Here is a 13473-nt window from a genome sequence, read left to right on the forward strand (position 1 = left end):
GCTTATTAAATACATGTTTGCAGTTTTATTTGTAGATATATGTCGTGTTTGGATTTTATATAATTACAAATGTTGAGAACTAATGATGGGATCTATCATCAAACAGCTATTAGTCAGCTGTTGTTGCTTGGTTGTACTGTACTGTTTTCATATGTATTTAACATATACTAGCCTATTTCCAAAAGCTGTACAAATCAACATTTATATATTTAGAATTTTTTTTTTTTACTGTATTTTATTTCATACATTCATTCATTTAATACAAACGTTGGTTTTGTATTCATTTTATTATTTTACTTGATAAAACTCAGTTTGAAACAACACACAGAGCTGTAATTGTACAAATGCCAGCCCAAAAAATATTTATACACACATAAGAAGTAAAAATGTGCACATGATACTACAGTATATAACATGTGTATTACTATATATACAGTGTATTAGCGGTAGCATGAATGAGATATCCACAGTCTGAATGCCTTTACATTTAAACTTAATTAATGTCTCCATGACATTTATGAGAGGGACTGCTCGAAAGTAGGATATTTGGGATATCCGTCGTAGCCAGGGTTTACGATCAGTTTCTTGGTGAGTTGTACTGAGGAACAAGCATCACAGCACCGACGGGTGAAAAATAGTGTTCAGGTAACACGGGGTGTTCAGGTAACACTTAAAGACTTTGTTATGGAACGCAGAGCAGGGTAGGGGGCTAGTACACCCTCCTGAGGGTCCGAGTGTGGATGTCATGCGAGCATAACATGGTGAAAACAATCAGTCTAAATTAACAATCGGGACGGAAATGTTCGGATTTCCAAAGGGAGGTTCTGTGAATAAATCAAAAATCAAAAACTGAAATAATTGAACTATTCATATCTTCGACTGCACTGTAACTTTTATCCTTTAATGTTTATTTTATTAGCTTTTCTTTTTAATGACTGATTTTAAATGCCATTTTCTTAATGTCTTTCATTTTTCTTTTAATGTTTCTTTTATTATCTTTTACTGTTTTGAAATGCCTTTGTCTGAATGTCTTTCATTTGTGTAAAGCACCTTGAATTGCCTGGTGCTGAAAGGGGCTATATGAATACACTTGCCTTGCCTTTAAAAGCTTTACCAGTGGTCATTACATACTATAATTAAAGCTGTCGTATCTGAGGGCGTTATGAGGTCAAAGGTGAGCTTCACTGCGGTAGTTTTTGACCCCCAGAGGCTCCAGGGTCCGGCGGACGCTCACCAGCAGGGAGCCGTCGGGGTTAAAGGTCGCGCTGACGGACAGGGGGTCCATGTCCTCGGGAAACAGGGACTTATGGGTAAATGTGTTGCTGACGCTGCCGTCATCCAGCACCTGAGAGGCAGACGAGAACACAGGATTATTTTATTACATTTTCTGACTTTTTTTATTGGACAAATTACTCAATACTATGGCACTGATAAATAACTTTTTACTGTTGTTTTCATGTGACCTACAACTGTACACACACACACACACACACACACACACACACACACACACACACACACACACCTTCTGGGCATGGATGACAACATGGTGGTTGAAGGCCATCACGGCGATGTCGTGCGGCTCAAACTGTCGCAGGTCAGCTGACAGGTAGTAGCAGTCGCCCAGGCAACGCACCGCTCCACCTGTCCCCGTCACAGCGCCCCCTACAGGAGCTACAGAGAAACAACAGATATTTTCTGATACTGAACTATTACTTTTTTATAACTTTAATGACAAACACCGTTTATTTTTCATGTGTTTTTTACAGCATACTTTTTGTTTGAATCTTAAGTTTTGTGACGACATACTATAACTTTTTTATGATGTTTACAACATACTGAAATTAGATTTTATGTGACTTTTATTGACAAATTACACTTACTTTTGTATGACTTTTTGTGACTACCATATGTCTATTTTCGGACATACTGTAATTAGATTTTCAGGTGACTTTTTATGACATAATGCGCTATGACATTTTTATGATTTCTTATGACAAACTATATGATGACTTTTCACAACATACTCTCCTTTTCGATGGCTTTTAATGACTTAAAATACTATGAGTTTTTAGGCTTTTTCTGAAATGCTTTATACTGTAACATTTTACATTTTATGAGATGACTATGAGTATCACTTTTCACAACGTTTTACAAGATACTTTACTATGACTATATTATGACTCTTATGAGATACTAGACATTGACTTTAACGACATGTCATACTATAACTTTTTAAGAATTTTCAAGACATACTATACTATTACTTTTTTGTAATAGTATAGTATGGGACCTTTTCCGTAAAACATACTATATTATTACTTTATTGAGTATTAATAACATGATATACGTTGACTTTTTAGAACTTTATAATATACTTATCCATGACATTTATACTTTTTTACCACTTACTAAATAATAACATTACATTACATTACATTACATTACATTACATTGCATTTAGCTGACGCTTTTATCCAAAGCGACTTACAATAAGTACATTCGACCAGGAAGACACAACCTTGAAGAAAACAGAATCATAAAGTACATCAGGTTTCATAAAGCCAAGCATTTCAAGTGCTACTCAACTGGCTGTAGATAAGCCAGTCCTTTGTTAGTATATAACTGCTGTGTTAATAGTTCTATCGCTCGAAGTGGAGTCGAAAGAGATGAGTTTTCAGTCTGCGCCGGAAGGTGTGTAAGCTTTCTGCTGTCCTGATGTCAATGGGAGCTCATTCCACCATCTTGGAGCCAGGATAGCAAACCCACGTGTTTCTGCTGATGGGAACTTGGGTCCCCCTCGCAGCGAGGCTGCAGCGAGTCGTTTGGCTGATGCAGAGCGAAGTGCACGTGCTGGGGTGTACGGTTTAACCAAGTCCTGGATGTAGGAAGGGCCAGATCCATTCGCAGCATGGTACGCAAGTACCAGTGTCTTGAAGTGGATTCTAGCAGTTACCGGAAGCCAGTGGAGGGAGCGGAGGAGCGGAGTGGTGTGGGAGAATTTAGGAAGGTTGAAGACCAGACGAGCCGCTGCATTCCGGATGAGCTGCAGAGGTCGGGTGGCACATGCAGGGAGACCAGCCAGGAGGGAGTTGCAGTAGTCTAGGCGTGAGATGACGAGAGCCTGGACCAGAACCTGCGTGGCTTTCTGGGTCAGCTGGGGACGCATCCTCCTGATGGTGTAAAGCGTGTATCTGCAGCAGCGGGTTGGAGCAGCGATATTTGCAGTAAACGACAGGTTGTTATCTAGAGTCACACCCAGATTCCTTGCAGTCTGAGTCGGGGAAACAACAGAGGTGCCGATGTTGATAGTCAGGTCAAGAGTGGGACAATCTTTTCCCGGAAGGAAAAGCACTTCAGTTTTGTCAAGGTTGAGCTTGAGATGATGAGCGGACATCCACTGAGAGATGTCAGCTAGACAAGCAGAGATGCGTGCGACGACCTGGGTCTCTGAGCGGGGAAAGGACAGAATTAGTTGGGTGTCGTCAGCGTAGCAGTGGTATGAAAAACCATGCGGGCTAATGACTGATCCGAGCGAGTTTGTGTACAGGGAGAAGAGGAGGGGACCAAGAACAGAGCCCTGAGGGACCCCTGTAGTTAATTGACAAGGGTCGGACTCGGACCCTCTCCAAGTGACCCTGTAGGTGCGGTCTTTGAGGTATGGGGTGAGGAGGGAAAGTGCAGAGCCTGAAACTCCAAGTTCTTGGAGAGTGTGAAGGAGGATCTGATGGTTCACTGTGTCGAATGCAGCAGACAGGTCCAACAGGATGATGACAGAGGAGAGGGAGGCTGCTTTAGCAGTGTGCAGTTCCTCAGTGACAGCAATGAGGGCAGTTTCTGTGGAGTGACCTGCCTTGAAACCAGACTGGAGCGGATCCAGAAGGTTGTTCTGATGGAGATAACAGGAGAGTTGTTTAAAGACAGCGCGTTCAAGTGTTTTAGACAGGAACGGGAGGAGAAAGACAGGCCTGTAGTTTATAACATCAGACGGGTTGAGAGTGGGTTTCTTCAGGAGAGGGTTTACTCTCGCCTCCTTGAGACTGTTTGGAAAGTGACCAGAAGTTAGAGAAGTGTTGATGAAATGGGTGAGAAACGGTAGAATATCAGGAGCGATAGTCTGAAGGAGGTTTGAAGGGATAGAGTCCAGAGGACAGGTGGTAGGGCAGGCAGAGGTAATGAGGGTAAGAACCTCACTTGGAGAGAGAGGGGAAAAAGTAGTTAGTGTGCCGGTTGACCGTCGGTCAGGTGATCCGGCGGTGAGTAGGGGTGAGTCAGAAAAAGACGAGCGAATATCGTCAACCTTTTTTCAAAGTAGTTAACAAAGTCGCTTGACAGAAGTGAGGAGGGGGAGGGGCTTTGGGGGGGTCCAAGAGGGTGGAAAAGATGGAAAATAGTTTTTTGGGATTGGAATAGGAAGATTGGATTTTATCTTGAAAGAAAGTGCTTTTTGCCTGAGAGATCGAAGCAGAGGAAGAGGAGAGGAGAGCCTGATAGGTTAGGAGGTCGTCGCGGTAATAACCTTTTAATGACTGTTTTCACGAGGTTCACTATACTGGTTTCCTCCTGAGTGGCTTTAAAGGGGACCTATCATGCAAAATGCACTTTGTGATGTCTTTTATACCTAAAGATGTCTCCCCGGTGTGTCCCCGGTGTGTCCCCGGTGTGTCCCCGGTGTGTCCCCGGTGTGTCGGGGAACTTACGCAGCGTCAGAAAATCTCTAAAAACGGGGAACAACGGAGCTGATCCAGATTTGCGTCCGATATGACGTAACATCTGAAATGTGGACCCACCGGCCAATCAGAAACGCTGCCATCAGAAACAATGCCCGACTGTTTTGGACGTAATATGGTCGGTGTTTACATTAGCATCGCTAACACTCAGAGCTAACCTGTACTGGAGAGCATGTGTGTGAAGAAGCAGGAAGTAGAAAGGAACTCACCTCGTGGTGTAACCGGCAAGAGAGAAAGCCTTTGAGATCCAGACTGTTTCCTTGATAATCCATGATATGGCGTTTCATCACGGCAGCATTTAGTTTAGACGGTAGCTGCCGGGTCCCGCATGAGCTCAGACCCCTCCTCTTTATTTCATCAATTTTTTTTTTAAAGCTTTATACCCAAATCAGCACGTTTGAAACAGGAAGTGGAATAGAGGGATATGAGGCGTGGCTAGAATGGGTGATCTTGAGCAAAACACTTCATAGACATGTTTTTTATATATCTGAGACCTATGCTATTGCCTAAAAATAGCCTGATAGGTCCACTTTAACATTGAACTAAAAATAGCTAACTGGCTAACTTTGCTATCTGGACCGGTTTCAAAAATATAAGGAAGTGTTGACACCCCCTGTCATGATAAGGGGACGCAAATAAAAATATGTGAATTAAAAATAACATCAAAGATGGAGGAAATGCAGATCTGGGAAAGTTACAAATGTTATTGAAATAAAGTTAACCAACCATTTCACAATCAGTGGTTCATTTGACACAATTCATTCATGCATTATGTATTTTTAAATGTATTTTTGATTTAATATATGACACCTTCAGCTCCATGTGTTGGAGCAGAGCGTTATTGTCCCAGTGGTTGATGAGAACACAGAGATCATTAAACACCAGGAGAGACGGAAGCTCCTGTATTTGGCTGTAAATGTGTTTTACTACCAGAGACAGTCTCTCATTACATAGCAGACTCAGCGGGAGCATAAACACGCGTGAGCCTTTGATATTAAAGTACTAAAAACGACCAAATGGCTCAATTAAATCAAATGTATAACCTGATTATAGATTATGCCATGATTTAGTCACACCAGTAATAAAGCTTATTTTATTGCGGTTGTTACGCCAGAACTGTTTTATTCTTGCTGTGTTTTACAGCCTGACACCCCCCCCTCTCGCACCTTGATATTATTTCTCTATTTGACACAGTTTCCGAAACGCAGCTTCTTCCTCTCTGTTGCATTATTATTCAACCCACACCTTCAAATACACCTGCCTCCTTCCTGATGAAGTGAAAGAAAAAGACCCTCCCTTGAGCAAGGCACTAAAGCTTTTTCCTGCTTTAATATTATATATATTAGTATTGCTTAATATTGCTTTAATATTGCTAATATTATATATATTAGTATTGCTTAATATTGCTTTAATATTGCTAATATTATATATATTAGTATTGCTTAATATTGCTTTAATATTGCTAATATTTAAAAACCGTATTTTATTGTAAAAAAGGTACATTAAAGTAGTTTAAATTAGCCTATCTGACGATGCGAGAAAGGCTAATTTAAACTACTTTAATGTAACTTTTTTACAATAAAATACGGTTTTTAAATATTAGCAATCAGTACAAAACAGGGTTATGTTGGATAAAAAACCATCCATTCATTTTACTTCATAACACCTTCCCCTTGCCTAACAAGGACATGTAGTTTCTTTGTTTTCCTGTAGCTTCAGTTCACATCATTCAGGAAAATTCTCAAGTACATTTCAAATGGTTGCTAAAAAATTATTTAAGTATTACAAAGTAAATTTGAACTGTGGCTATGTATGCATATATTATTATGTACACTTATTTGTATTTACTTTTGTTTGGCCTTAGGATGGCGATAATTGGATGACCGTTTTAGTTTCACTTAATTTCACTGTAAATAGCATGAAATTATGAGCTGTTTTAATGTTGTTGTATGTTTATGTATGTTTTGAGTGTGTGAGGACCCCAGGAAGAATAGCCAATGCTCATGCTAGTGCTAATGGGGATCCTAATAAAGACATAAAGACATAAAGGACAACATCATGCATGTCACCTTAAGAGCATATTTAAGACCCTTTTAAAGTAACTTCCGTTTATAGCTGCAGTTGATTACATCCGCTTGTCTTCAATAGTGTTTTATTGTTTATAGATGTTGTATCTTCACGGTCTACTGTGTATTTTCTACTTTTTAATGCTGTTTAAATTCTAGTCTTGTTGATTTCTACTCTTTAATTTCTACTTATGTGCAATGCCTTGTTTCGTTTTTTTATTCTGCTGCAACGCAAGACATTCCCAATGTGGGTTAACCCTCTTATCTTATCTTTAACACAATTGTAATATCATCATGTCTCCTTCTTTACGAAAACAAAATAGTAAATGCTCCACATTGTAATCTGCATGTACAATACAATAACAGAACACTTGACGACAATAACAAATGTGGACGGGGCTTTGCAAACATTCCTCTCACCAGCAGAGGAGGGAAGTAGTGGAGTACAAAATACTTCGTTACTGTACTTAAGTACATTTGGAAGCCCATACTTCTTTACTTTTACTTGAGTCCCAAAGAGTAGAACGAAGCGGTATGAAAACAGTTTTATCCCAGCAGCTATTGCACAAATTAACAAATAATGGGAGCGTCACACAGATGGCTATTTATTTAATTATGAATTTTGAATGTCCATGTTTGTACTTGTGTTTTTCTTTTTGAAAGTTTTTTAATATTTTGAGATTCGACGGAGGAGGGTGTATTAGTTCTTTCATTAGAGATGTGTCAGGGTGGATCCCTTGTGTTTTTATCTGCAAACTAAATCTACCTACGGGTACACATAAAGAACCTGAACCTGAGTTAAGAAGTTTAGTCAGTACTTCTACTTTTACCAGAGTATCTGTACTACGTAACTTGAGTAAATGATGTGTGTACTATTGCCATGTCTGCTCACCAGTGTGTCCGTAAGAGGATCTGCTGCTGAGTCTGCTTCCAAAGGGGGTCGAACAGACGGGACCCCCGCTGCTCTCCTCTCCAAACAGACTGGAGCCATCGGCAGAGTCGAGAAACGGCTCGTAGATCGGATCCAAAGAGTCGGACAATCCTCCCAAAGATCCCTCAGACCGGTAGGAGCTGGAGGTGCTGTAACGAGAAGACGAGCGGTACGACGAAGAAGATCTGCGGCTGGACGAGGACACCGAGGCCATGGCAGAGGATAATGCACACTGGGGGGGGGGATCTCTGAAAACGTGTTGGCTAATCAGAATAAACACTGACAAATCAAAAAAGTAGTTTGACCAAACAGCTACTGACCTCTCACGAGATGTCCAGGCTTCTTTTGTTTGAGGTTTTTTTATAAAGCCCAGGTGCATTGTGGGTTAGTAGCGGTCCTTCTTTAACCTTAAATGGCAGTATGCCCGACCACTGGTGCCAGGAATGTAACGGTCAAATAATAATAAGATAAGATGTGTCTTTTACAGACACGCAGTGGAGATAAGGATGAAGAGTGTTCAGAAATAGCAGGTCGTCCGTTAGACCGACACAATATGAGCTCTGTATCAATAATGCAAGAGAAAACTGGGCTCTTTATCTGCTAATGGAACAACAGATACACTGTACAGTTCAGATGTGAAATGGACAGAGAACAAATTCAAGACTTGAATCACAAAATGTGCTTTTTTTCCACGACAAAAGCCAAAGTAAAAACAGGCCTTGTTGACCTTAACATTCCCGTTTTTAAAAGCTTTAATTGAGGTGACATTTTCGTATGGACAACACAGTCCTCCGAGCAGCGCCACGTGCCAACAATGACATTCAACACGGTCATAAATAATACTTTTATATATATATATGTGTGTGTGTGTTTTTTATTGGAGGAGGGCTGAAATGACATTCAGCAGCATGGACGTGTTGCCCTTCAGGATAATGCAGTCGTAGCAGGGACATTTCCTGTTTGTGAGCTGTAAGGCTGAAACAACGCCGTTATTAACAGCAGCATACATCAACATGACAGTCCCAATGTGTGCTCTCAGGTGCAACACGTGTATCTGTCCTTGTGTAAAACGTTATGCATTAATAAACCCCTCTACGGCATATTTAAAAAAAAAAAACGCTTTTTAAAACAATTTCCGTAATTCTGTGTGACCTGAAAAGATGCAGGAGAATGGAGACTCAGCTCCTCACAGTCAGCAGCAGAAGAGTTCGTTCAGAGGTCCAACGTCTCCACTGGGAATATTTGTAATCTCCAGGTGGCAGACTGGGAGCCCAGTGAGCACATCACTGACCTCTAACAGATGGTGAATCATGAGGTGCACTCTGGCTACACTCAGAAGAGAGGGAATAAAAAGAAGCGGGAATAATTTGTTAAACCAGAACATTATTTTTAGCACTTCCTGTTTGCTGGTCTCAAAGTAGGTTTTTTCGAGTGTGGTTTTGTTACAGTAGATGGTAAGAATCTCCACATGTTAACACCAATTGTATGATTTGTAAGCGTAAATACAATCTGTAAAGGAAGAAGCTAACACAATCGCTAAGCTAAAGGTGGATAATGTTTGATTGTCTCATTAGCCACTTGTTATCTACGGCTGTTTTTAAGACACATAATCTCATGGAAAATCTCTTCAGCTTGACCATAAGTATTTAGACGCTTTTTTTCAATTTGAATTACAGACACTTCAATACGGGAGCAATGTTGGTTAGATGCTTAAATAGTAATATCATATGGTTAATGCTGAAGAGATTTCTATGAGATTTTCTAGAGTTTATATTTGTCTTAAAAGCAGCGGTTGCTAATAAGTGGCTTTGAGACAAATTAGAGACAAATTAGCCACGTTATTTTAGCGGTAGTGTTAGCTTCTTCCTTTTGGAGATTGTATTTACGCTTAAAAATCATTCAATTGGTGTTCATATGTGGAGATTCTTACATTACATTAACTGGTATTTAACTTACGCTTGAGATTTTTTACAATGTATGTGTTTTAAAAACGGCGGTTGCTAACAACTGAACATTAGCCACCTTTAGCTTAACGGTGGTGTTAGCTTCGTCCTTTAGAGATTATATTTACGCTTAAAGATCATACAATTGGTATCAATATGTGGAGATTCTTACATTACATTACCTCCTATTTAGCTTACGCTTGAGATTCTCTACAATTAATATGTGTCTTAAAACGTTGGTTGCTAACAAGTGTCTAATGAGATTACTTAACCAAACATTAGCCACCTTTAGCTTAGCGGTGGTGATAGCTTCGCCCTTTAGAGATTGTATTTGTGCTTAAAAATCATACAATTGTTATCAATATGTGGAGATTCTAACATTACATAACATGTTATTTAGTTAAAGTTTGTCTACAACTTATATGTGTCTTAAAAACTGTGTTTGAGAACAAGTGGCTAATGAGACTACTTAACCAAACATTAGCCACCTTTAGCTTAGCGGTGGTGTTAGCCTCGTCCTTTTGAGATTGTATTTACGCTTAAAAATCATTCAATTGGTATCAATATGTGGAGATTCTTACATGACATTACATGTTTAGCTTATGCTTGAGATCTTCTACAACTAATACGTGTTTTAAAAACGGCGGTTGCTAACAAGTGGCTAATGAGACTACTTAACCAAACATTAGCCACCTTTAGCTTAGCGGTGGTGTTAGCCTCCTCCTTTAGAGATTGTATTTACGCTTAAAAATCATTCAATTGGTATCAATATGTGGAGATTCTTACATTACATAACATGGTATTTAGCTGACACTCTTATCCAAATGGACTAACATACACTTCTATACCGTAGTTTAAATATTTAGCCCAAAGCCTCTTGACTTCATTGGTTGTGATTTGCTAACCATTATGTTAGCCATTTACTTCTGGCAAATGCATTTACACTTCAACTATTATAAAAGTAGTATAACTATGTGGAGATTATCCTGCTGACCATGCTCTTATCGAAAAAACATTGAAAGATCCTACTGGCTTTTTGTAAAGGAAACCAGAGGGATGCTAACTTCAGGGTCGTCCTACAACAACACGTCATCCCTGCAGCACTTTAAGATGAGATGGTGCTAACGAGGCAAAAGCACACAAGTACTGCAGCTAAGGAGAGAAGAATAACATCAAAGAGGCTCCGTTAAGCATTTTGGGCATAGATTAATTATTCTCAAGTATCTTGCAATTCTCAGAAATCCTCTGTGAACTCCAGGGGTAGGACAAGTTGTATTTATGTTTATTTAATGGCATGTCAGGATGTTGCAACAGGCAGAAAACTGCAAACTTCTTCTTAAATATAGTCTTTGAGATAATGTCAAATCCAGGAGAGTTGGTCAAGTCTACCACTTTGGTCAAGACTTAAATATCTCCTCTTCTGTCTGGATTTCCATTAAATGTACATTTCAATACTTTGGTTTATGACCAAATACCTGCAAACTAGTGCCCCTCCCACCAACTTAAGCCTTGAGTTCAGTATTGTGGCGTATGTTAGCACGCTGCGAGGTAAGAAGGTGACCATGATGAACAATTTTCTGCATTTACATACCGTTTGCAGAAATAGAAGTTCAATCAGGAGAGACGGTTTTGATGTGATGATACATATTTAATGCGCAGATACACAAATGAATGTGACAATAGTTTTGGCGATTAGGCCCCGTTGTGCAGGAGTATCATTCGGGAGGGGAGAACCGATCCGATGAAAACCCCCCGGGGTCTAGACACTGGTGGTGAATGGATAGATGGGTCGGTCTGAGGAGGAGGGGCTTAGCTTGACCCTGGTGGTGGTGAATGGATAGATGGGTCGGTCTGAGGAGGAGGGGCTTAGCTTGACCCTGGTGGTGGTGAATGGATAGTTGAGTCGGTCTGAGGAGGAGGGGCTTAGCTTGTCCCTGGTGGTGGTGAATGGATAGATGGGTCGGTCTGAGGAGGAGGGGCTTAGCTTGACCCTGGTGGTGGTGAATGGATAGATGGGTCGGTCTGAGGAGGAGGGGCTTAGCTTGACCCTGGTGGTGGTGAATGGATAGTTGGGTCGGTCTGAGGAGGAGGGGCTTAGCTTGACCCTGGTGGTGGTGAATGGATAGTTGGGGTCGGTCTGAAGGGGAGGGGCTTAGCTTGACCCTGGTGGTGGTGAATGGATAGCTGGGTCGGTCTGAGGAGGAGGCGCTTAGCTTGACCCTGGATTCGGAGGGACGGGAGGTGAAACGGGGCGGAGGAGGGTTTCGTTGAGTCACCTGAAAGGACAGCTGTCGGAGGGGAAAGAGCAGAGTTTAAAGGGTTTGACGGCACGCTATGATAGGCTCTTGGGAATAGAGCGAAGTGATTGGCTAAGCTGAAGAGTGACGCTTATTGAGAGGAGAGAGAGTAGAAACATGGAGATAGAAATACAGGAATGAGTAAAGACGGTCTTCCTGGTTGAACTTGCGCTAAGCTTCATAAGTCCTGGACAATCCTCCTGTTACTTTCAGGATTATAATTCCTACTGCTAGCTTTGACATCATTTAAAAATAGCTACAATTAGAGATACAGGTCTTTAAAAAGTGCATGTTAACATTAGACATTTTAGATTTTAGATTTACCACAAACAAGAGAGGTATCGTAGGTGTCAAGAACCTCGTAAATAAAGTGCAACATAACTAAACCAACTCATTAGCACTTTAAAAAACGTTTCAATTCAATTGATTTATTACCCCCCTCGTATTTTTTTTATAATGACTATAAAGACAATTTCTATTCTATATCTCATCTGTAGTATTCCAATTTACAGACGTGAATCTTGTGAGTTGGCTGCTTGTAATCAGGGTGCAATGTCCCAGTATTATAGCCAATCATTAAACATTAGCATTGTCTTCAACTGGAGCAAGTCAGCATTTAGTTTAAAGTATAGCCTCATCAAACTGCAAGCATTCATTCACATTTTACCATGCTATATGTACACTAATGTCTCAACACTAATGCATGAACAATGTATTGATATGAAAGTGCTGCACACATAGACTGTATATACACAAAGAGCCTGTAAAGAACCATCAATCGATCCCATATTGATGTATTAGAAATCAAACAGTAGCGGTTTCGTTGAGTTTCAGGAATGATATTTCAGATATTGGGATTTACTTAAGCCTGACCCAGATACTGCTGGTTATATTGAGTTCACATCTCCTGTGGCAGCGACTCAGACTCGATCCTAATAAACAGATTTTAATGATCTAGTCACAGCCATGATGTAATGGATGGAAACATTCATTTTAAACCTTCCTTGTTAGCTAGAACTTTAATCTGTTAAGCCCTGAGCCTGTTTTCCAGGTCTCAGGCTCCAAAAAAGATATTCCCAGAACAAATGATTATATATTCTCTTCTAAAAGGGATACATTAATAATCTTTGTTCTCAAAGTAATGATACATCTGTTAGTTGGATGTAGAAGAGTCAGAATCAATATAGATGTTTTAATTTGAAAGTAAATTCAGATTGAACATAAAAAACTATAAATTACAGTTTCCGTCCAAAAGAAAAACATTACTCATAGTGAAAACTAACCTTGGATGATGGGATGGTAGACTAAAGCTTTAGGAATCCAAACTATAACATATAATAAGTACCCTGTATCAAGATTGATGCAAAACAAGTGACCTTTGACCTTTTTAGAGAGGTTTAGACAGAGAAACCCACCTCTGGGGTCATTTGGGTGCATTTCCCATATCTCTGGCCCCCCTTGGTCGATTTTGATGATTGACACCTATTTTTAACCGTTAGAGACAAT

General features: G+C 40.2%; 1 protein-coding gene across 1 annotated transcript; it reads right to left on the minus strand.

Annotated features, from left to right (window-relative positions):
* Positions 1-268: 268 nt before the first annotated feature.
* LOC117444368 (heat shock protein beta-7-like) lies at positions 269-8106 on the minus strand. The gene is made up of 4 exons (XM_034079987.2): positions 8048-8106; positions 7689-7975; positions 1526-1674; positions 269-1345 (listed from the first exon to the last, which is right to left on the minus strand). The coding sequence occupies exons 1-4, from the start codon at positions 8104-8106 to the stop codon at positions 1169-1171; spliced, it is 672 nt and encodes a 223-aa protein (XP_033935878.1). The 3' UTR covers positions 269-1168.
* Positions 8107-13473: the final 5367 nt, after the last annotated feature.

This window comes from Pseudochaenichthys georgianus, unplaced genomic scaffold, assembly GCF_902827115.2.
Source record: "Pseudochaenichthys georgianus unplaced genomic scaffold, fPseGeo1.2 scaffold_800_arrow_ctg1, whole genome shotgun sequence".
Lineage (NCBI taxonomy): Eukaryota > Metazoa > Chordata > Actinopteri > Perciformes > Channichthyidae > Pseudochaenichthys > Pseudochaenichthys georgianus.

Bases quoted from the DNA above. Each gene is read 5' to 3' on its own strand.
- LOC117444368 (XM_034079987.2), bottom strand. From the start codon at position 8,106: ATGCACCTGGGCTTTATAAAAAAACCTCAAACAAAAGAAGCCTGGACA. The intron at 7,976-8,047 runs GTCAGTAGCTGT...ACACGTTTTCAG, and splicing joins GCCTGGACATCTCGTGAGAG to AGATCCCCCCCCCCAGTGTG. The intron at 1,346-1,525 runs GTGTGTGTGTGT...TCTGCCTCTCAG, and splicing joins TTGTCATCCATGCCCAGAAG to GTGCTGGATGACGGCAGCGT.